At 40.5% G+C, this 21,414-nt stretch overlaps 1 protein-coding gene and 1 non-coding gene across 5 annotated transcripts in view; both read right to left on the bottom strand.

The window, feature by feature from the left end:
- Nucleotides 1–1,023: 1,023 nt before the first annotated feature.
- SEC24A (SEC24 homolog A, COPII coat complex component) overlaps nucleotides 1,024–21,414 on the bottom strand; it is an 80,129-nt gene continuing 59,738 nt past the window's right edge. For all 4 annotated transcript variants that reach the window (XM_064366333.1, XM_064366334.1, XM_064366335.1 and 1 more), the window contains 6 exons: nucleotides 19,384–19,559; nucleotides 15,033–15,170; nucleotides 12,698–12,802; nucleotides 9,685–9,777; nucleotides 6,737–6,840; nucleotides 1,024–4,442 (listed from right to left, as the gene is read on the bottom strand). In XM_064366333.1, coding sequence (XP_064222403.1) covers nucleotides 4,328–4,442; nucleotides 6,737–6,840; nucleotides 9,685–9,777; nucleotides 12,698–12,802; nucleotides 15,033–15,170; nucleotides 19,384–19,559 — 731 coding nt within the window. In that variant the 3' untranslated portion in view covers nucleotides 1,024–4,327. The remainder of the gene's footprint in view (nucleotides 4,443–6,736; nucleotides 6,841–9,684; nucleotides 9,778–12,697; nucleotides 12,803–15,032; nucleotides 15,171–19,383; nucleotides 19,560–21,414) is intronic.
- Nucleotides 14,622–14,728, bottom strand: LOC135270701 (U6 spliceosomal RNA). The gene has a single exon (XR_010338830.1). It is a non-coding gene; the product is annotated as a U6 spliceosomal RNA (small nuclear RNA).

Raw genomic sequence — 21,414 nt, 5'->3', positions numbered from 1 at the left:
CGTCTCTACTAATACAAAAAATTAGCTGGGCATGGTGGCGCATGCCTGTAATCCCAGCTACTCAGGAGGCTGAGGCAGGAGAATTGCCTGAACCCAGGAGGCGGAGGTTGCGGTGAGCCGAGATCGCGCCATTGCACTCCAGCCTGGGTAATGAGCAAAACTCTGTCTCAAAAAAAAAAAAAAAAAGAGACAGGGTTTTGCTTTCTTGCCCTGGCTGGAATGCAGTGGCACAGTCACAATTCATATCGGGGCTGAAGAGATCCTCCGCCTCAGCCTCCCGAGTAGCTGGGACTACAAGCAAGAGTCACCATGCCCCAATACTTTTTTTTTTTTGATGGAGTCTTGCTCTGTCACCAGATTGGAGTGCAGTGGTGCGATCTCTGCTCACTGCAACCTCTGCCTACCAGGTTCAAGCAATTCTTCTGCCTCAGTTTTCCAAGTAGCTGGAACTACAGGCACCTGCCATCATGCCCAGCTAATTTTTGTATTTTTAGTAGAGACAGGGTTTCAGCATGTTGGCCAGGATCATCTCGATCTCTTGACTTCATGGTCCACCTACCTCAGCCTCCCAAGTGCTGGGATTACAGGCGTGAGCTACTGCGCCTGGCTTTTTTTTTTTTGAGACTGAGTCTCGATTTGTCTCCCAGGCTAGAGTGCAGTGGTTGGGTTCAAGCAATTTTCGTGCCTCAGTCTCCCGAGTAGCTGGGATTAGGTGCCTGCCACCATGCCAGGCTAATTTTTGTATTTTTAGTAGAGATGGGGTTTTACCCATCTTTAGTAGAGATGGGTAAAACCCCATCTTAAGCTTGGCCTCCCAAAGTGCTGGGATTACAGGCATGAGCCACCTCACTCAGTCTACTTTTAAAAACTATTTTGTAGAGACAAGGTCTCGCCATCTGGCCCAGACTGGTCTTGAACTCCAGGCCTCAAGTGATCCTCATACCTGGGCTTCCCACACTGCTGGGATTACAAGTGTGAGCCACTGTACCAGGCTCATATAACTTTAAACAACTAGTCACTATATATAAGCTCTTTCAATTAACTTTATTGAATATCCAAGTTGATAAGTTAGCACAGATCAAACGATTGTTTGCATGGGTTACAAATGACTTTTTTTTTTTTAATACAGGAGTAAGACAGTGAAAATTACAAACTGTAAAAAGGAAGACAAATCTTGTCTCCAACATTTCAGAGAAGCAAGATTTTACTTATTTATTTATTTAAAAAGATGGGGTTTCTCCATGATGGCCAGGCTGGTCTTGAACTCCTGACCTCAGGTGATCCACCCACATCGGCCTCCCAAAGTGCTAGGATTACAGGCGTGAGCCACCGCGCCCGGCAAGAAGCAAGATTTAACACAGCACATTGAAGATCATTACATACTTGAATCTGAGAACAAGAATTTAATATTACAATATCATACACTACTTTACAAAATTAAAATTTCTATATAAGGATTACATTTATAATAGTTAACAAAACATTGAAATCACATTTGGTGGTCCCCTAGATAATAGCTGTTATGCATCTTTGATTAGAAGAAATAAATCTTTATTCTAATTATTGCAAAACAGTCTATTAGACTCAATACATTAAATTAAAAACAGTGAAAATATATGCAAACTAAAATAAATGGTAACTGCTTGAGTGACTATTAGTATGTCAGACTTACAGAAACGTTATTTTAAAAATCCTAGAAATTAGAAAAATAGAGTACTTTTTATGGTAGAACTGCCATGCTCAGATTTAAACACCAAGATTGCCCTTGTCTATTACATTAGTTGTTGTAGATCTGTAGAAAATTCAACGATCTTTCATAATTTACAACTATGATAAAAAAATATGGCATAGTGTAAATATTAGTTGCTTTACATCAAAAAGTAATACAAGATGATATGGCAGGTAGTGCCCTATTGGAAAAAAAAAAAAGAATCAAACTAAAAACACATTCAACATTGCAAAAAATAATTGCTTTGTATCAATATTTCCAAAGGCTCATTCATTCTCGCATTATGTGGAGAACAAATATTGTGAATCCTAACTAAAGTTATGTTTTTCATGACCTATTATAAAAATTATTCTGGATTGCACATGTTACACAGTATCTAAAGTAATTTTTAAAAGTAAATTTGTGAAATATACTAATAAAGCATGTGGTAATAACAAGAGTCATACCCACTTAGGGATGTAGTGAGGCACAAGGAAGATTATCCCTAGAAGCACAAATGTTTCCCTCTGGAAGATTCTTTACTACTTTTAAGAAAGGACCTACAAATAACTCCACTTAAAATCACATTAAGAGGAACATTTTAGTTATTTTAAGAAACATCTGTACATAATGACTGTTTATTTTTTTATCTTTGAGACAGAGTTTTTGCTCTTGTTGCCCAGTTTGGAGTGCAATGGCGCGATCTCGGCACACTGCAATCTCTGTCTCCTGGGTTCAAACAATTCTCCTGTCTCAGCCTCCTGAGTAGCTGGGATTACAGGCACCTGCCACCATGCCCAGCTAATTTTGTATTTTTAGTAGAGATGGGGTTTCTCCATGTTGGTCAGGCTCATCCTGAATTCCCGACATCAGGAGATCCACCCACCTCAGCCTCCCAAAGTGCTGGGATTACAGGCATGGGCCACCACACCCAGATCATAATGACTGTTTCTTTAAAAGAGGCGATAATACAATTTGCTACAATTTGAAAATTGCTTCCTATAAGATGAAGTGGCTTTCAAGAAAACTTCCAGTTCAATGTGCCACTTGCACACTGCAAACCAACCTTAACACTGCTTAAGGGAAATATTTTCATAAAACATGATTATTTTGATCCAGCTGGCAAGTAGTAATTGTATACTGTAGAGGGACTGCTTCTTCCCTATCCCAAACAACTCCGTTAAAGTCAGCTCATATTGATATAAACCTGAAAGTTACTATTTCATTGGTGATCATGTAAGACCAAGATTGTAAACACATTTTCTAACCCATTAAAACAAAAAACCCCAAAATATTTTGATCAAGTATTATACATGAACATATTTTAAGAAATTCATAAGACAAAATGAATTATGAAAACTGAGCCACTCTTAAAGATACTATGTCACAGCACTTTAAATATACAAATTTATAATTTACCTATTTGTAAACAAAATTCACTCAATAGTTTTGACTATACTATTTCTCTAGCTGAATCAAGAAAGCAGTCTCTTAAGGATTTTCAGAAATCAAGTTTCTTTTATAACTTCAATATGTTGGATGTGTGTAATCTTAATATCCATCAAATCAATCAGCAGCATTTATGCTTTAATAAAATTTTCATATTAAATAATAAATACTTCTTATGAGTGAATTCCAATTTAACAATTAAACTCCTTAGAAAAATTTTGCTGATGTTTTTGAATAGCACTTTAAAACCTTTCATTTCTTTCATTCACCCTCATTTCACCAAAAAAAACCCACTTTTACTACATACCCAGAGCAGAAATGCACCAAACAAAATCCACTTAAAGGATCAAGATAATTAAAGTTTCTTATCTCCCTATTATTATTGCCAGTCCCAATGTTTATGAAGCAGCTCAAATTCTTTTCACTACAGATTAAGACAGTATATCCAAGTGTTGGGCAGGAAATCAGAAAACCACCTAATGATATAGTTCTCACTTCAAATTAAAGAGACTTTGTTCTTCAAGTATAAAGAATACTGACAGATTTTAAAGCTTAAATATATTACTTCATATTTTTCTCAAGCTATACTATAATTAGTTTACTCTAGTTTTAGGCAACATAATGATCCTTTCCCTTCCTTAAAAAAGAAAAAAGAAAAAAAAGGACAGGTGTGGGGATTGAATTCTAGTCTTCCTACATTATATTTACTTCCAATTGTTTTTATTTTAAAAACATTACTATCAATGAATCTGTAACTTCCCTGCAACACTTAGTCTTGTGAGGTTTTAAATGTAGCAGCCAAAAATTCAGAAAAATAAAAAATGAGAAATATACATGTAGAACACAGAAATCTTTATTTTACAAAATGTACTTTGCCTCTGCAATATTGTCTTATTTTAATCTGTAACAACTCAAACATAATTGGCAAGAGAAAAGTATCCAATCATATGTAGCTAGATTCTGATTTGAAAAATACAGTATTTCAAAGTTGCATGTTTGATTCTCTGCTGTGGTCTTTTATTTGCTATAGGTTCTTGAAATCACAGTGAGAACATCTCAATCAACACATTAGTCCACAAACAATAGAAAAAGAAGGTATTACACATTTCCAGGTATTCTGCAGTATTGTGACATTCCTTAGAAATAATTAAGTCAAACTTCTTCATTTGTTCATTTATTCACTTGTTGCTGTATATGCAACAGGAATTCATAATATGATAATGCAGATTCTGTTCTGTCTTCTATCATGTTTTGAAGGAAGTTTGCTTTCATTGGACTCTCATCCCTTAGGAATAAAAGGCAAAAACTTTTAGATAAAATGTAACAGTAAAATAAACAGATTTGTCAGAAAGCTTTTTTTTTTTTTTTTTTTTTTGAGACAGAGTCTTGAACTGTCCCCCAGGCTGTAGTGCAGTGGCGAGATCTCTGCTCACTACAATCTCTGCATCCTGGGTTTAAACAATTCTCCTGCCTCAGCCTCCTGAGTAGCTGGAATTACAGGTGTGCGCCACAATGCCCAGCTAATTTTTTTGTATTTTTAGTAGAGACGGGGTTTCACCATGTTGTCCATGATGGGCTCCATCTCCTGACCTCATGATCCACTTGCCTCGGCCTCCCAAAGTGCTGGGATTACAGGCGTGAGCCACTGCACCTGGCCCATCAGAAGGCTTTTGATTTCCTCATAACCATCACAACATTTACTATATAAACAGCTATTTCTAGAGGGTTTCTCTGAGAATACTTGGTTATGTGAGCTTCAAGTTGTTTAAGGGAAAAGCTTATGGTGGAATTAAGATAAACAGTTGATCCAGAAATTCCACTTCTGAGTACATATCCAAAAGAATTGAAATCAGTTTATCAAAGAGATGTCTGCACTTCCATGATCATTGCAGCATTATTCACAATACCCAAGATATGGAAATAACTAAATGAATGGATTTTTCAAATGGGGTATATATACACAATAGAATTCTATTCAGCCTTTAAAAAACAGGAAATTTTGTCATTTGTGACATGGATGGAGCTAAAGGACATTATGCTAAGTGAAATAAACCAGGCACAGAGAGACAAATATCACAAAACCTAGCTTATGTGTGGAATCTAAAAAAGTTGAACTCATGTAAGTAGAAAGCAGAATTATGGTTATTAGAGCTAGTAGGGGGCAGAAGGTGGGTGTGGAGAAGGAAAGAAGAGATGTTAGTCAAAGAGTACAAAATTTCATTAGGAGGAATAGATTCTGGTGATCTATTATACGGTATGATAACTATGGTTAATGATAATGTATTGCATATTTTAAAATAGGCAAAATAATGGATTTTACATGTTCTCACTACAAAGAAACAATAATTGGCTGAGGAGATATATATGTTAATTAGCCTAATTTGACCAGTCCATAATGTATACAAGGATCAAGACATTTCGGTGGCTCATGCCTGTAATCCCAGAACTTTGGGAGGCCAAGGCGGGTGGATCACAAGGTCAGGAGTGCGAGACCAGCCTGACCAACATGGTGAAACCCTGTCTCTACTAAAAATACAAATATTAGCCAGGTGTGGTGGTGCGTGCCTGCACTCCTAGACTTAGGATGCTGAGGGAGGAGAATCGCTTGAACCTGGGAGGCGGAAGTTGCTGTGAGCCGAGATCTCGCCACTGCACTCCAGCCTGGGTGACAGAGCGAGACTCCGTCTCAAAACAAAAACAAAAAAGAAATCAGTGTACTCCATAAATATATACACTTATTATTAGTCAATTAAAAATGAAAAAAGTGGGCCGGGCGTGGTGGCTCACGCCTGTAATCCCAGCACTTTGGGAAGCCGAGGTGGGTGGACTGCCTGAGCTCAGGAGTTCAAGACCAGCCTGGGCAATATGATGAAACCTCGTCTCTACTAAAATACAAAAAATTGGCTGGGTGTGGCAGCATGGACCTGTAGGCCCAGCTACTCGGGAGGCTGAGGCAGGAGAATTACAAGAACCTGGGAGGCAGAGGTTGCAGTGAGCTGAGACTGTGCCACTGCACTGCAGCCTGGGCAACAGAGCAAGACTCCATCTCAAAAAAAAAAAAAACAAAAAAAAAACAAAACGGTGGCTCACACCTGTAATCCCAGCACTTTGGGAGGCCGAGGCAGGTGGATCACGGGGTCAAGAGATCGAGACCATCCTGGCCAACATGGTGAAACCCCATCTCTAATAAAAATACAAAAAAATTAGCTGGGCGTGGTGGCGCATGCCTGTAGTCTCAGCTACTCGGGAGGCTGAGGCAGAAGAATTGCTTGAACCTGGGAGGCGGAGGTTGCCGTAAGCTGAGGTCGCGCCACTGCACTCCAGCCTGGCACCTGGTGACGGAGTGAGACTCTGTCTCAAAAAGAAGAAAAAAAGAAAAAAGTGTAGTATTTTCAATAATGGGATCTAAGGCATGCTTTACTGCTATTTATTGAAAAGAATTCTTTTTCTTCTTTTTTTTTGGTATACCCTTGTAAAAGGCTGCTTAAACATTAGATCACATATATCCATTATTTGAAACAGGTTGTGGCAAGGCCAAACAAAGTGTTTTACTATTAGCAAATGGAAAATTCAACTTACCTTATTACATAAAGTATTGGGAAGAATGGTCTCTGCTCTCTAAGCCAAGAGATCAAAGTTATTATTCTGGCAGATTCTGGTGTATCAAGTTCTGGAAGGTCTGTCTGTTAATCAAAACCAACAATAATCAAATTAATTATGTATCTAATATATGGTTTATGGTACTTCTCAAATTTTAATTTTTTTAATTACATTTTTTTTTGTCTTCGTTTTTGAGACAAGGTCTCTGTCACCAGGCTGGAGTGCAGTGGCACAATCATGGCTCACTGCAGTCTCAACCTCCTGGTTCTGGTGATCCTCCCATCTCAGCCTCCTGTGTAGCTGGGACTATAGATGTGCACACCATGCCTGGCTATTGTATTTCTTGTAGAGACGGGGTTTCACCATGTTGCCCAGGCTGGTTTCAAACTCCTGGGCTCAGGCAATATACCTGCCTCAGCCTCCCAAAGTGCTGGGATTACAGATGTGAGCCATTGTGCCCAGCCTACTTCTCAAATTTAACTTATTTTTTTGAGACAGGGTCTTCCTATGTTGACCAGGCTGAAGTGCACTGGTGCAATCATGGCTCGTTGTAACTTCCACTGCCTTCCAAGGCTCAAGTGATTTTCTCACCTCAGCCCCCCAACCTCCAGTAGCTGGAACAACAGGTGTGCCCCACCTGCCAGCTAATTTTTGTATTTTTAGTAGAGATAAGGATCTCACCAGGTTGCTCAGGCTGGTCTAGAATTCCTGGGCTCAAACAATCTGCCCACCTCGGCCTCCCAAAGTGCTGGGATAACAGGTGTAAGCCCCGGTACTTGGCCTTAAATTTTAACATGTATATGAATCACCTGATAATCTTGTTGAACTACAGATATAGGAGGCCTGGGGCAAGGGTGTGGTCCTAAGATTTTGCTTTCCTAAAAAATTCCCACAGTCATGCCAATGCAACTTGACTTGGGACTACAATTTTCTGCAAATAATCCAGAATAGGAGTAGGCAAACTTCTTAAAGGCCCAGATGGTAAATACCTTAGGCTTGTAGGTCATTTGGTCTCTGCTGCAACTACTCAATTTGCCATTGTTACACCAAAGTAGCCATAAACAATATATAAGTGAATGGGCATGGATGTTCCAATGAAACTTTTTTTTTTTTGAGACAGAGTTTTGCTCTTGTTGCTCAGGTTGGAATGCAATGGCGTGATCTCGGCTCACTGCAACCTCTGCCTCCTGAGTTCAAGTGCAAGAGCCACTGCACCCTGCCCCAAAGAAACCAAATTTACAAAAACAAGTAGCAGGTACCCCTTGGGCATGGTTTGCTAAGCCCTCATCTAGAAAACCCTCTTAGTTCTTCTCTTCATTTTAGCATGACATCCAGAATTAATTGATTCATTCAGGTATTATTAAAAATATAACCATTTCGGGCCGGGCGCGGTGGCTCACGCCTGTAATCCCAGCACTTTGGGAGGCCGAGGCGGGCGGATCACGAGGTCAAGAGATCGAGACCATCTTGGTCAACATGGTGAAACCCCGTCTCTACTAAAAATACAAAAAATTAGCTGGGCATAGTGGCGTGTGCCTGTAATCCCAGCTACTCAGGAGGCTGAGGCAGGAGAATTGCCTGAACCCAGGAGGCGGCGGTTGCGGTGAGCTGAGATTGCGCCATTGCACTCCAGCCTGGGTAACAAGAGCGAAACTCCATCTCAAAAAAAAAAAAAATAAATAAAAAAAATAATAATAATAACCATTTCTTATTTACTCATTACTTAAAACACTTAGTCATCCAGTCCAGTAGTTTTGTTCCAGGCCTGAAATCCATTGCATATCCTAGCTATAATCCTGATATAACTGTCTTTTATTTTTTATTTTTTGAGACAGGTTCTTGCTCTTTTGTCCAGGCTGGAGTGCAGTGGCGCAATCACTGCTCCCTGCTGCCTCAACCTCCCAGGTCTTAGCAATCCTCCCACCTCAGCCTCCTGAGTAGCTAAGACCACAGTTGTGGGCCACCATGCCCAGCTATTTAAAAAATTTTTTGTAGTTATGGGGTCTCACTATGTTACTCAGGGTGGTTTCAAACTCCAGAGCTTGAGTAATCCTCTCACCTCAGCTTCCCAAAGTGCTGGGATTACAAGTGTGAGCCACCATGCCTGGCATATCTTTTTTCTTTTCTTTTTTTTTTTTTGAGACATAGTCTTGCTCTGTCACCAGGCTGGAGTGCAGTGGTGTGAATGCAACCTCCGCCTCCCAGGTTCAAGTGATTCTCCTGCCTCAGCCTCCCGAGTAGCTGAGACTATAGGCTTTTGTCACCACACCCAGCTAATTTTTGTATTTTTAGTAGAGACAGGGTTCACCATATTGGCCAGGATGGTCTGAATCTTTTGACCTTGTAATCCACCCACCTCAGCCTCCCAAACCCACTGCTGGGATTACAGTGTGAGCCACCATGCCCAGCCTATCTGTCATTTAAATACATAAATTCCCTAGTGATTCTATGAATGGAATCATAGAATTCATCAATATAAAAACCTATTAATAAAAATGTTTGGGCCGGGTGCGGTGGCTCAAGCCTGTAATCCCAGCACTTTGGGAGGCCGAGGCGGGTGGATCACGAGGTCAAGAGATTGAGACCATCCTGGTCAACATGGTGAAACCCCGTCTCTACTAATACAAAAAAAAAAATTAGCTGGGCATGGTGGCACGTGCCTATAATCCCAGCTACTCAGGAGGCTGAGGCAGGAGAATTGCCTGAAACCAGGAGGCGGAGGTTGCGGTGAGCCGAGATCGCGCCATTGCACTCCAGCCTGGGTAACAAGAGCGAAACTCCGTCTCAAAATAAATAAATAAATAAATAAATAAATAAAAATGTTTGGTATAATTTTGTTATTGTTTTCTGATATCAACATAGGGGCTATTCATGTTTTTGCCACCTTTGAAATGTCCTTTATAATCACTATAATAAAAGAGTCTTACCATAGGCTGTGGAATTGATGCATAGTTTTGAACTCCTAGAACTTGGCTGAGAAAACTCTGTGCACAATTTTTTCCAACCCAAAGCATCAGTACCTAAGGACAAGAATAAAATTATTTTGAGATGTAGCATACATAAAGGTGAGTCTGTTGACTGAGTATATTTTATTTTATTTATTTATTTATTTATTTATTTATTTATTTATTTATTTATTTATTTATTTTTGAGATGGAGTTTCGCTCTTGTTACCCAGGCTGGAGTGCAATGGCGCGATCTCGGCTCACCACAACCTCCGCCTCCTGGGTTCAGGCAATTCTCCTGCCTCAGCCTCCTGAGTAGCTGGGATTACAGGCACGTGCCACTATGCCCAGCTAATTTTTTGTATTTTTAGTAGAGACGGGGTTTCACCATGTAGACCAGGATGGTCTCGATCTCTTGACCTCGTGATCCACACGCCTTGGCCTCCCAAAGTGCTAGGATTACAGGCTTGAGCCACCGCGCCTGGCTTATTTTTATTTTATATATATACTTGTGAGACAGGGTCTCACTGTCATGCAGGCTGAAGTGCAGTGGTACAATCTTGGCTCACTGCAACCTCTGCCTCCTGTGTTCAAACAATTTCCCATTTCAGCCTCCCGAGTAGCTGGGATTACAGGTGTGTGCCACCATGCTCAGATAATTTTTGTATTTTTAGTAGAGATGGGGTTTCACCATGTTGGCCAGGCTAGTCTTGAACTCCTCATCTCAAGTGATCCATCTGCCTTGGCCTCCCACAGTGCTGGGATTACAGGCATGAGCCACCATGCCCAGCCTGACTGAGTATATTTTAAAATATCAAAAAGCTAAGTATATTTAGTGAGATTGTACAGCCTTTAATTGAATTAATAATAATTACTATTTACCATGATAAGACATTTTATGCTTGGCATGAAACAAGGAGGATAGGGAGGGGGAAGGTGACAAATATACTGTCATCAATCACTGAACAATAGGGATATATGCTGAGAAATGTGTTGTTATGTGATTTAATTTTGTGAACATCATAGTGTATCTACATAAGCCTTGATGGTAATAGCCTACTGCATACCTTGGCCATATGGTATAGCTTATTGCTCCTAGGCTACAAACCTCTAGAGCATGTTACTGTACTGAACACTATAGGCAACTGTAACACAATGGTAAGTGTGCATTTAAAAATAGGAAAAGCATAGTAAAAATATGGTAGAAGAGATAAACAGATATTTGTATAGGGCACTTACTATGAATGGAGCCCATAAGACTGAAAGTTGCTCTGGGTGAGTCAGTGAGTCAGTGAGTGAATATAAAGGCCTAGGACATTACCATATACTGCTATAAACTTTATAAATACTGTACATTTAGGCCATATTTTATATCTATATATATGTGAATTTCTTAAGATTAATTTTCAGTAATTAACCTTAGCTTACTATAACTTTTATAAGCTTTTTAATTTTTCTTTTCTTTTTTTTTTTTTTTTTAAGACAGTTTTGCTCTTGTTGCCCAGGCTGGAGTGCAATGGTGCGATCTCAGCTCACTGCAGCCTCTGCCTCCTGGATTCAAGTGATTCTCCTGCCTCAGCCTCCGGAGTAGCTGGGATTATAGATGTGTGCTACCATGTCCGAATAATTTTGTATTTTTAGTAGAGACAGGTTTCACCATGTTGGTCAGGCTGGTCTCAAACTCTTGACCGCAGGTGAACCACTGGCCTCGGCCTCCCAAAGTGCTGGGATTACAGGCATGAGCCACTGCACCCGGCCTCTTTTAATTTTTTTTTTTAAAACAGGGCCTTGTTCTGCTGCCCAGGCTGGAGTACAGTGGTATTATCTCGGCTCACTGCAACCTCGACCTCCTGGGCTCAGGTGCTCTTCCCACCTCAGCCTCCCAAGTCGCTGGTACTACAGGTGCACGTCACTAGGCTTGGCTCTTTTTTGTATTTTGAGTAGAGACGGGGTTTCGCCATGTTGCCCAGGCTGTTCTTGAATTCCTAGGCTCAAGCAGTCCACTCTCCTTGCTCTCCCAAAATGTTCAGATTACAGGCATGAACCACTGGGCCCGGCCAACAACTTCTTTTTTCTGTTTTTTGGAGACTAGGTCTCATTCTGTTGCCCAGGCTCGAGTGCAGTGTCATGATCTCAGCTTACTGCAGCCTCAGCCTCCCCAGTTCAAGTGATTCTCTTACCTCAGCTTTCTGAGTAGCTGGGACTACAGGCGCGAGCCACCATGCCTGGCTAATATATGTATTTTGAATACAGACAGGGTTTCACCATGTTACCCAGGCTGGTCTCTAACTCCTGACCTCAAGCGATCCACCTGCCTTGGCCTCCCAAAGTGCTGGAATTACAGGCATGAGCCACCATGCCCAGGCAACTTCTTTTAATTTTTTGACTCTTTTGTAATAACACTTAGCTTAAAACACACATTGTACAGCTATACAAAAATATTCTTTCTTTATATCCTTATTCTACAAACTTTCCCCTATTAAAAATTTTTTTTTATTTTTTACTTTTTAAATTTTTTGTTAAATACTGAAACACAAACACACGTTAGCCTAGGCCTCCACAGTGTCAAGATCATCAATCTCACTGGCTTCCACCTCCCCATCTTATCTCACTGGAAAATCTTCAGGGGCAATAACATGCACAGAGCTGTCATCTCCTATGATTATAATATCTTCTTCTAGAATACCTCTAAAAGACCTGCCTGAGGCTGTTAACTTTTTTTTTAAATTAAGTAGGAGTACAGCTCTAAAACAATAATTTTAAAAATTGCATAGTAAATACTCTGTAATAGGAATTCTTCAGCTCCATCATAAATCTTATGGGATCACCATCATATAAGCAGTGACTTACACATCATTAATCAGTGTATGACTCTACATAGGTTAACGTATGAAATCTGTTCAGGAAGATAGATATTAAAGGAAATGAAACCAAATGCTAAATTAAAACAGTACAGTAGTTTGCAGTGAGGGTCAGGATAAGTCAAACTACTTACAGAGCCTGCATCCATGAGGAAAGCTCCATCTCTGCTCAGCTTCTCTACTGAAAGCTGAAGAATAGGGGGCTGAGGTATGGTTCTATCATTGATGTTGAGTGCTCCCTGAGGAGTCAAGTAAAAGAGTAAAGGTTTTAATTATAGGAAATAAGGAGTCACAATTAAACAACAACAAAAAATTAAATGAATGTTTCCTCTAAGAGTTTGGGCCTTGCTTAGGTAAATCACAATTATTCATATTTAAGCATAAAGAAGATGATGATAGTTACAGTTAGATAGTTATCACTTATTTAACCAAGCCATTGTCACTCCCAATAAAGGCAAATTAACTTCTGATCTTGTTTTTTTTTTTCTTTGAGATGGAGTTTTGCTTTTGTTGGCCCAGATCTTGGCTCACTGCAACCTCTACCTCCCGGGTTCAAGGGATTCTCCTGCCTCAGCCTCCTGAGTAGCTAGGATTACAGGTATGTGCCAACATGCCTGGCTAATTTTTTGTATTTTTAGTAGAGAAGGGGTTTCACCATGTTGGCCAGGCTGGTCTTGAACTCCTGACTTCAGGTGATCCACCTGCCTTGGCCTCCCAAAATGCTGGGATTACAGGCGTGATCCACCATGCCTGGCCATTAACTTCCGATCCTAACCCTTGTTTTAAAAAAGAATGCAATAGGCCAGGCATGGTGGCTCATGCTTATAATCCCAGCATTTTGGGAGGCCAAGGTGAGTGGATCACTTGAGGTCAGGAGTTCAAGACCAGCCTGACCAACATGGTGAAACCCCATCTCTACTAAAAATACAAAATTATTCGGACATGGTAGCACACGCCTATAATCCCAGCTACTTGGGAGGCTGAGGCAGGAGAATCGCTTGAATCCAGGAGGCAGAGGTTGCACCATTGTACTCTAGCCTGGGCAACGTGAGCAAAAGTCCGCCTCAAAAAAAAGAAAAAAAACATTACCTCAAATTTCACAGGCAATTTTCCTTTATATTTGCAAGGTATCTTAAATTCTTTTTTTTTTTTTTTTTTGAGATGGAGTCTCGCTCTGTCGTCACTGAGGCTGGAGTGCAGTGGCGCGATCTTGGCTCAGTGCAACCTCCAACTCCTGGGTCCCAGTGATTCTCCTGCCTCAGCCTCCCAAGTAGCTGGGATTACAGGTGTGCACCACCATGCCCAGCTAACTTTTGTATTTTTAGTAGAGATGGGGTTTTGCCATGTTGGCCAGGCTGGTCTCTAACTCAGCCTCAGGTGATCCACCTACCTCAGCCTCCCACAGTGCTGGGATTACAGGCATGAGCCACCTCGCCCATCCTATATCTTAAATTCTTTACATTTTGAAAGGTTTTTAACCAGAACATTACTTCCAAAATATGTATCTTAACTTGATCACAGTTTTAGAAGGATTTTGATTTAACATTTTCATTCCTGTGACTTTAATTCTGGTAAATTTCAACCAAAGGAAAACAATGTTGCAACTTAGATAAATATTTTTTCTTTAATTCAAGGACACTGTTACATTGAACTGGGTGTTCAGATGTAACTTCACTTTCAGATCTAGATGTACTTTGTTCCAGTCTGGAATGATTTCTAGAACAAAAAACCCCTATTCTCCACAAAAAAATATTTAAAAAATACACCCAAAACTTTTTTTTTTTAAATATACTTTAAGTTCTGGAATATATGTGCAGAACATGCAGCTTTGTCACATAGGTATACATGTGCCACGGTGGTTTGCTGCACCCATTCACCTGTCATCTGGGTTTTAAGCCCCGCATGCATAAGGTATTTGTGCTAATGCTCTCCCTCCGCTTGCCCCCCAACCCCTGACAGATGCCAGTGTATGTCATGCTCCCTTCTTTGTGTCCATGTGTTCTCATTGTTCAACTCCTCCTTGTGAGTGAGAACATTCAGTGTTTGGTTTTCTGTTCCTAAAATATGGAACACTTCACAAATGTGTATGTCATCCTTGCACAGGGGCCATGCTAATCTTCTCTGTATTGTTCCAATTTTAGTATATGTGCTGCCAAAGCAAGCACAAATATACCCAGAACTTTTAAAATGTCAGTTGTTAAAAGATCAATTTGTTTGAATAAATAAATAAGTTGCTCTGGTCAATTTGACAGTCTTCCCATTTCTTAGATCTGATCTACAGATGGTATTTTAGGAGACTTACCGGAACTATTTCCCTATACTAAAATTTCTTTACTTAGTCATAACAAAAAAACAAAAACAAAAGATAAAGCCTTAAATAATAAACAAATCCTTCCTCATTTCTGTACTTGACTATGATTAGGCTTACTAATCTTCAAGTAAAAGCCACAAAAAAGCAATCCATCTTACCTCATCTGAGAGATTGTCAACTCTATATAAATTGGGATGAGTTGTGAGCATAAGGTAAACCAAGGGCTGATTTTTCACTTGACACATAGCAAAAATGCGTTCATCTAGACGTGCATTTGTCCCAGTCTGGAATGATTTCTGTAACAGAAAACCCCCATTCCCCACAAAAAAACTATATTTTAAAAATACATTGAGAACTTTTAAAATGCCAGTTGTTAAAATAATCTTTTTTTAAGTATCTTTTTTTTAAGAAGTCACACACATCTATTAAAATGTAGCTACAGCCCCACCTAAAAATCTTGTGAAATTAACCAACTGACCATGGCAAAGTTATCTGATCTCCCTGGTGTCTGTTTCCTAGTTGATAAAATAGATCTAAACACTTTATCTACCATGTAATGATAGTAATGTAATAATCCAAGCAACGCCATAGGAAGGATGAAGTTATACTGCAGATGACAAAGTAAAGGCATATATGAACGACCAAACCAAAAAGATATCTATTAAGTCAGTGGTCCTTTTTGGCACCAGGGACTGGTTTTGTGGAAGTCAATTTTTCCACTGACTAAGGGGGACATGGGAGAGGATGATTTTGGAATGAAACTGTTCCACCTGATATCATCAGGCATTAGATTCTCATAAGGAGTGTGCAACTTAGATTTCTCACATATGCAGTTCACAATGTTGTTGGCGCTCCTAAGAGAATCTAATGCTACTGCTTATCTGCCAGGAGGCAGAGCTCAGGCAGTAATACTCCCTCACCCACTAGTCACCTCCTGTTGTGGGGCTCGGTTCCTAACAAGCCACCCACTGGTACTGGTCTGTGGCCCGGGGGTAGTGTAGTGAGAACCCTGCACTACGTGTTCTATAAATGCTGGGTGATGATTAATGGCAGCTGTCACTGACCCACCATATAAACAATATAACAAAGAACACTAATTAACAAGAAAAAATAATAAGGCCGGGCGCGGTGGCTCAAGCCTGTAATCCCAGCACTTTGGGAGGCCGAGGAGGGTGGATCACGAGGTCAAGAGATCGAGACCATCCTGGTCAACATTGTGAAACCCCGTCTCTACTAATACAAAAAAATTAGCTGGGCATGGTGGCGCGTGCCTGTAATCCCAGCTACTCAGGAAGCTGAGGCAGGAGAATTGCCTGAACCCAGGAGGCGGAGGTTGCAGTGAGCCGAGATCGCGCCATTGCACTCCAGCCTGGGTAACGAGAGCGAAACTCTGTCTCAAAAAAAAAAAAAAAAAAAAAAAAAAGAAAAAATAATAGTACTACAAATGAGGACAGTTTCTTAGTAAAATTTGTTAATAAATAAATATGATATTTAACTTATTATTATATTTACACAGATAAAAATGGAGAAGAATGAAGTTATGGGTAAGATTTTAAGTATTCCAATTGATGGAAAAGAGGTAGAGAGAAAAGAATAATGAAATTATGTATTAAAACAAGTACACTGACTATATATAAAGGAAGATTATAAAAGCTCTTAAGATTTTAATGTCAGAAGGAAAGTTCCATCTATTCATTTAAAATATATTTCCTGAGTGTCTATTATATACTAGGAACTGTTTTTTTTTTTTTTTTTGAGATGGAGTTTCGCTCTTGTTACCCAGGTTGGAGTGCAATGGCGCGATCCCGGCTCACCGCAACCTCCGCCTCCTGGGTTCAGGCAATTCTCCTGCCTCAGCCTCCTGAGTAGCTGGGGTTACAGGCACGCGCCACCATGCCCAGCTAATTTTTTGTATTTTTAGTAGAGACAGGGTTTCACCATGTTGACCAGGATGGTCTCGATCTCTTGACCTTGTGACCCATCCGCCTTGGCCTCCCAAAGTGCTGGGATTACAGGCGTGAGCCACCGCGCCCGGTCCCTATACTAGGAACTGTTTTAACTGCTAGGACAAAAAAGTGAATGAAAAAAATAAAAATCCTTGTCCTCATGGAACTTACATCCTATTAAGGGAAGAATAAAAAATAAGAAAAAAAATATGTGGTATGTCAATGATAAACGCCATAGGAAAAATACAGGAGGTAAGAGTGATTAAGGGTGTCAGAATGATGTGGGATGGGGTGGGATTAGAGTGTTGCATATTAAATGAGGAAGATCAGAGAATGTGGGCTTTAGAAAAAACCATTTCAAGAAAAGCCTGAAGGAGAAAGAAGAGCTCAGATTTTTAAATGTTAAAATTTAAATACTTATGTAATCTATGTACTTATATTCAGAAATTGAAATAGATAATTTGAGTTAAAGAAGTGAGAACTAGAGGCTGGGCACAGTGGCTCAGGCCTGTAATCCCAGCCGAAGGGCGTGGATCACAAGGTCAGGAGTTCCAGACCAGCCTGGCCAACACAGTGAAACCCCTGTCTCTACTAAAAATACAAAAAATTAGCCATGCGTGGTGGCGGGTGTATCTGAAGAAGATTAAGGGCCAGGCGCGGTGGCTAAAGGCTGTAATCCCCACACTTTTGAGGCTGAGGCAGATGGATCACCTGAGGTTGGGTGTTCAAAACCAGCCTGACCAATATAGTGAAACCCTGTCTCTAATGAAAATACAAAAATTAGCTAGGCTGTGGTGGTACATGCCTATAATCCCAGCTACTTAGGAGGCTGAGTGGGAAGAATTGCCTGAACCCAGGAGGCAGAGGCTGCAATGAGCTGAGATCTTGTCACTGCACTCCAGCCTGGGCGACAGAGAGAGACCCTGTCTCAAAAAAGAAGATTGAGAAGTGTAATGTTGGCCGGGTATGGTGGCTCAGGCCTGTAATCCTAGCACTTTGGGAGGCCAAGGGGGGCAAATCACCTGAGATCAGGAGTTTGAGACCAGCCTGACCAACATGGTGAAACCCCATCTCTACTAAAAACACAAAATTAGCTGGACGTGGTGGCACACACTTGTAATCCCAGCTACTCAGGAGGCTGAAGCAGGAGAATCACTTGAACCCTGGAGGCAGAGATTGCAGTGAGCCAAGATGGTGCCACTATGCTCCAGCCTGGGTGACAGAGCGAGACTCTATCTAAAAAAAAAAAGAAGTATAATGTTGCTGAAATTCTGTAGGGAACAGGAAAGAGCCAAAAAAAAAAAAAAAAAAATCACGTGTATGCTTTTTTAAAAAGAAGTTAACTTTAACTTTTTGTTGGTGAAAAATTTTAATTGTATATATTTATTAGGTACAAAGGGATGCTATGATATAGTATACAATGTGGAATGATTTAATGAAGCTAAGTAACATATCCATGATCTCCAATAGTTACATCATTTATTCCTCCTGCCTAACTAAAACATTGTACCTTTTGTTCAATATCGCCGCATTCCTTCCGCACCACTCAGCCTCTAGTAACCCCCATTCTGCTTTCTGCTTCTGTGTGTTTGATTTTTTAGGTTTCCCATGTAAGTGAGAACATGCAGTGCATGTGTGCCTTCTTGCACCAGCAATATAATATACAATTCTTGCTTTGGAAAACTGATTATCAGTTGAATTTTTTATAATGTCACTGAATACTTTGCTTAGAGAAGCATCTTTTTTTTTTTTGAGATGGAGTCTCTTTCTGTTGCCTGGGCTAGAGCGCAGTGGCGCGATCTTGGCTCACTACAACCTCCATTTCCCGGGCTCAACCAATTCTCCTGTTTCAGCCTACAGAGTAGCTGGGGCTATAGGTAGGCGCCACCATGACTGGCTAATTTTTGTATTTTTAGTAGAGAAGGGGTTTCATCATATTGGTCAGGCTGCTCTTGAACTCCTGACCTTATGATTTGCCTGCCTCAATCTCCCAAAGTGCTGACATTACAGGCATGAGCCACTGCACCCAGCCAGAGAAGCATCTTATAAACAAGGAACTTGCTCTGAATCAGTTATTTGTAAGTTTCTTTGGTTATAAAACTTTTCAAAGTTCAACTAAGAGGCAAGGCCCCTGTCCTCAGAAATTTAACCAGCATAAAATTATGTATACAACGTTTAGGGATTCATAGGATAAAAATTTTGCCTTTTGATGTTTCCACTGTGTTTGTTTCTTTTGTTTTGTTTTGAGACACAGTCTGGCTCTGTTGCCCAAGCTGGAGTACAGTGGTGCGATATGTGCTCACTATAATCCCCGCCTCCTGGACTCAACCATCCTCCCACCTCAGCCTCCCGAGTAACTGGGACTACAGGCGTGCACCACCATACCTGGCTAGTTTTTTTGTATTTTTTGTAGAGACAGGGTTTCACCATGTTGGCCAGTCTGGTCTCAAATGCACTGACTCAAGCAAGCCACCCATGTCAGCCACCCAAAGTGCCCGGATTGCAGGTGTAGGCCACAGTTTCTGGCCATCATTGTGTTAGTTTATGTATCTGTTTTTCTTACCTGTTTAAGGAGAGCCAACACAAAAAGTGGGAAAAGCCGCAAAGAAAAAGGAACCATCAGTCCAGGCTGCTGGTTACTTAAGACTGAAGAACGGTAAGCAGAAAGGGAGTCAATGACTGCATTCACTAGAGCATCCCGAGCGTCACTCAGACTGGCAGTCACGGATCTGTCAACAGCTAAGTGAGGTGAAGGTAAGGACAAAAGAGAAATATGACAGAAGTTTAGCTACTCCACTGTTAAGGATAGAAGAGATAATTTTTTAAAACTATACTGTCTTTCTCCAATTTACTACATACACAAACAAGATGAAACACAGCAGCTAAAAGCATGCTCTGGAGAACTGAGCCAACGTCTTTTGAAATGCTGCTCTGCTATTTCCTAGCTGTATAATGATTTGGCAAGTAACTTAACCTTTCTGAGCCTCAGTTATGCTATTGATTGTAACCCAACATTTTATATACCATTGAGAAAGAAAAACATTGCAATTAAATATGTAATGCTTTCCTGTTTCCTGAAATACAGTGTTTTGAAACAGAGTTCTTTTGACATTTTTATTTTAATTAAAAAAATTTTTTTGGCCAGGCACAGTGGCTCACACCTGTAATCCCAGCACTTTGCAAGGCCGAGGCAGGCTGATCATGAGGTCAAGAGATCAAGACCATCCTGGCTAACATGGTGAAACCCCGTCTCTACTGAAAATACAAAGAATTAGCTGGGCATGGTGGCACATGCCTGTAATCCCAACTACTTGGGAGGCTGAGGCAGAAGAATTGCTTGAACCCAGGAGGTGGAGATTGTGGTGAGTCAAGAACGCATCATTGCACTCCATCCTGGGCAAAAAGAGTGAAACTATGTCTCAAAAAAAAAAAAAATTTTTTTTTTTATAGTCTCCCTATGTTGCCCAGGCTGACCTCAAACTCATGGCCTCAAGCAATCTTCCTGCCTTAGACTCCCAAAGTGCTGGGATTATAGGCATAAACCGCCATGCCCAGCCCAGAGTTTTTATTTTATATTTACAGAAAGAGCTCTTAGAGATATTTACTTATTTCTTTATTTATTTAGAGACAGAGTTTCACTCTGTGGCCCAGGCTGGGGTGCAGTGGCGTGATCTTGGCTGCATCTTCTTTCTGTGTCTCGGGTTCAAGCAATTCTCCTGCCTCGGCCTTCCAAGTAGCTGGGACTACAGACATGTGCCACATCCGACTAATTTTGTGTGTGTGTGTGTGTGTGTGTGTGTGTGTGTGTGTGTGTGTGTATTTTTAGTAGAGATAGGGTTTCTCCATATTGGCCAGGCTAATCTTGAACTCCTGGCTTCAAATGATCCAACCACCTTGGCCTCCCAAAGTCCTGGGATTACAGGCATGAGCCACCATGCCTGGTCTTTTATTTAGATAGATTTTCATCATTTGTCATAGCACTCTGTTTATACACATTTCTGCAGAATTTTTTTTTTCAATATTTAAAAAAAAGCATAATTGTTTTGAAGACTTCTCAAACTTTAAACACCATCCATGTGGTACTAAAAATACATTCTATACGGTAGCAGAAAGAATACTTACAAAGTTGTGACAATTTATCACAAATCTACAAAACCCATCTAATAGTTATTGCTGCCAATAATAATAATGACAGTTACCAAAAAATGTAACTTAAACAAAAAAATAAAGGCAGTGATCTTCAAATTTCATAGGTCACAATCTTAAACATCTAACAACATAAAAGACTAAAGTGTGGGTGAATCCTTTACTAGGCTCCATGTAAAACATTTTTCCCAAATTCAAGAAAGTGGGTAACTATTCCTGATACAGACAGATTTAAGTTTGAAGCAAATGGACCTACTGAGGCTGGGTATGGCGGCTCACGCCGGTAATCCCAACAGTTTGGTATGCCAAAGCAGGAATACTGCTTGAGCCTAGGATTCAAGATCAGCCTGGGCAACATGGTGAGACTCTGTCTCTACAAAAAGTTTTTTTAAAGTTAGCTGGGTGTGGTGGTGTGGGCCTGTAGTCCCAGCCATTCATGAGGCTGAAG

This window comes from Aotus nancymaae, unplaced genomic scaffold, assembly GCF_030222135.1.
Source record: "Aotus nancymaae isolate 86718 unplaced genomic scaffold, 86718_ANA_hifiasm-v0.15.2.pri h1tg000064l_1, whole genome shotgun sequence".
Classification (NCBI taxonomy): domain Eukaryota; kingdom Metazoa; phylum Chordata; class Mammalia; order Primates; family Aotidae; genus Aotus; species Aotus nancymaae.
Note: the sequence above shows the minus strand (reverse complement) of the source record. Positions and strands in the feature narration are given on the sequence as shown.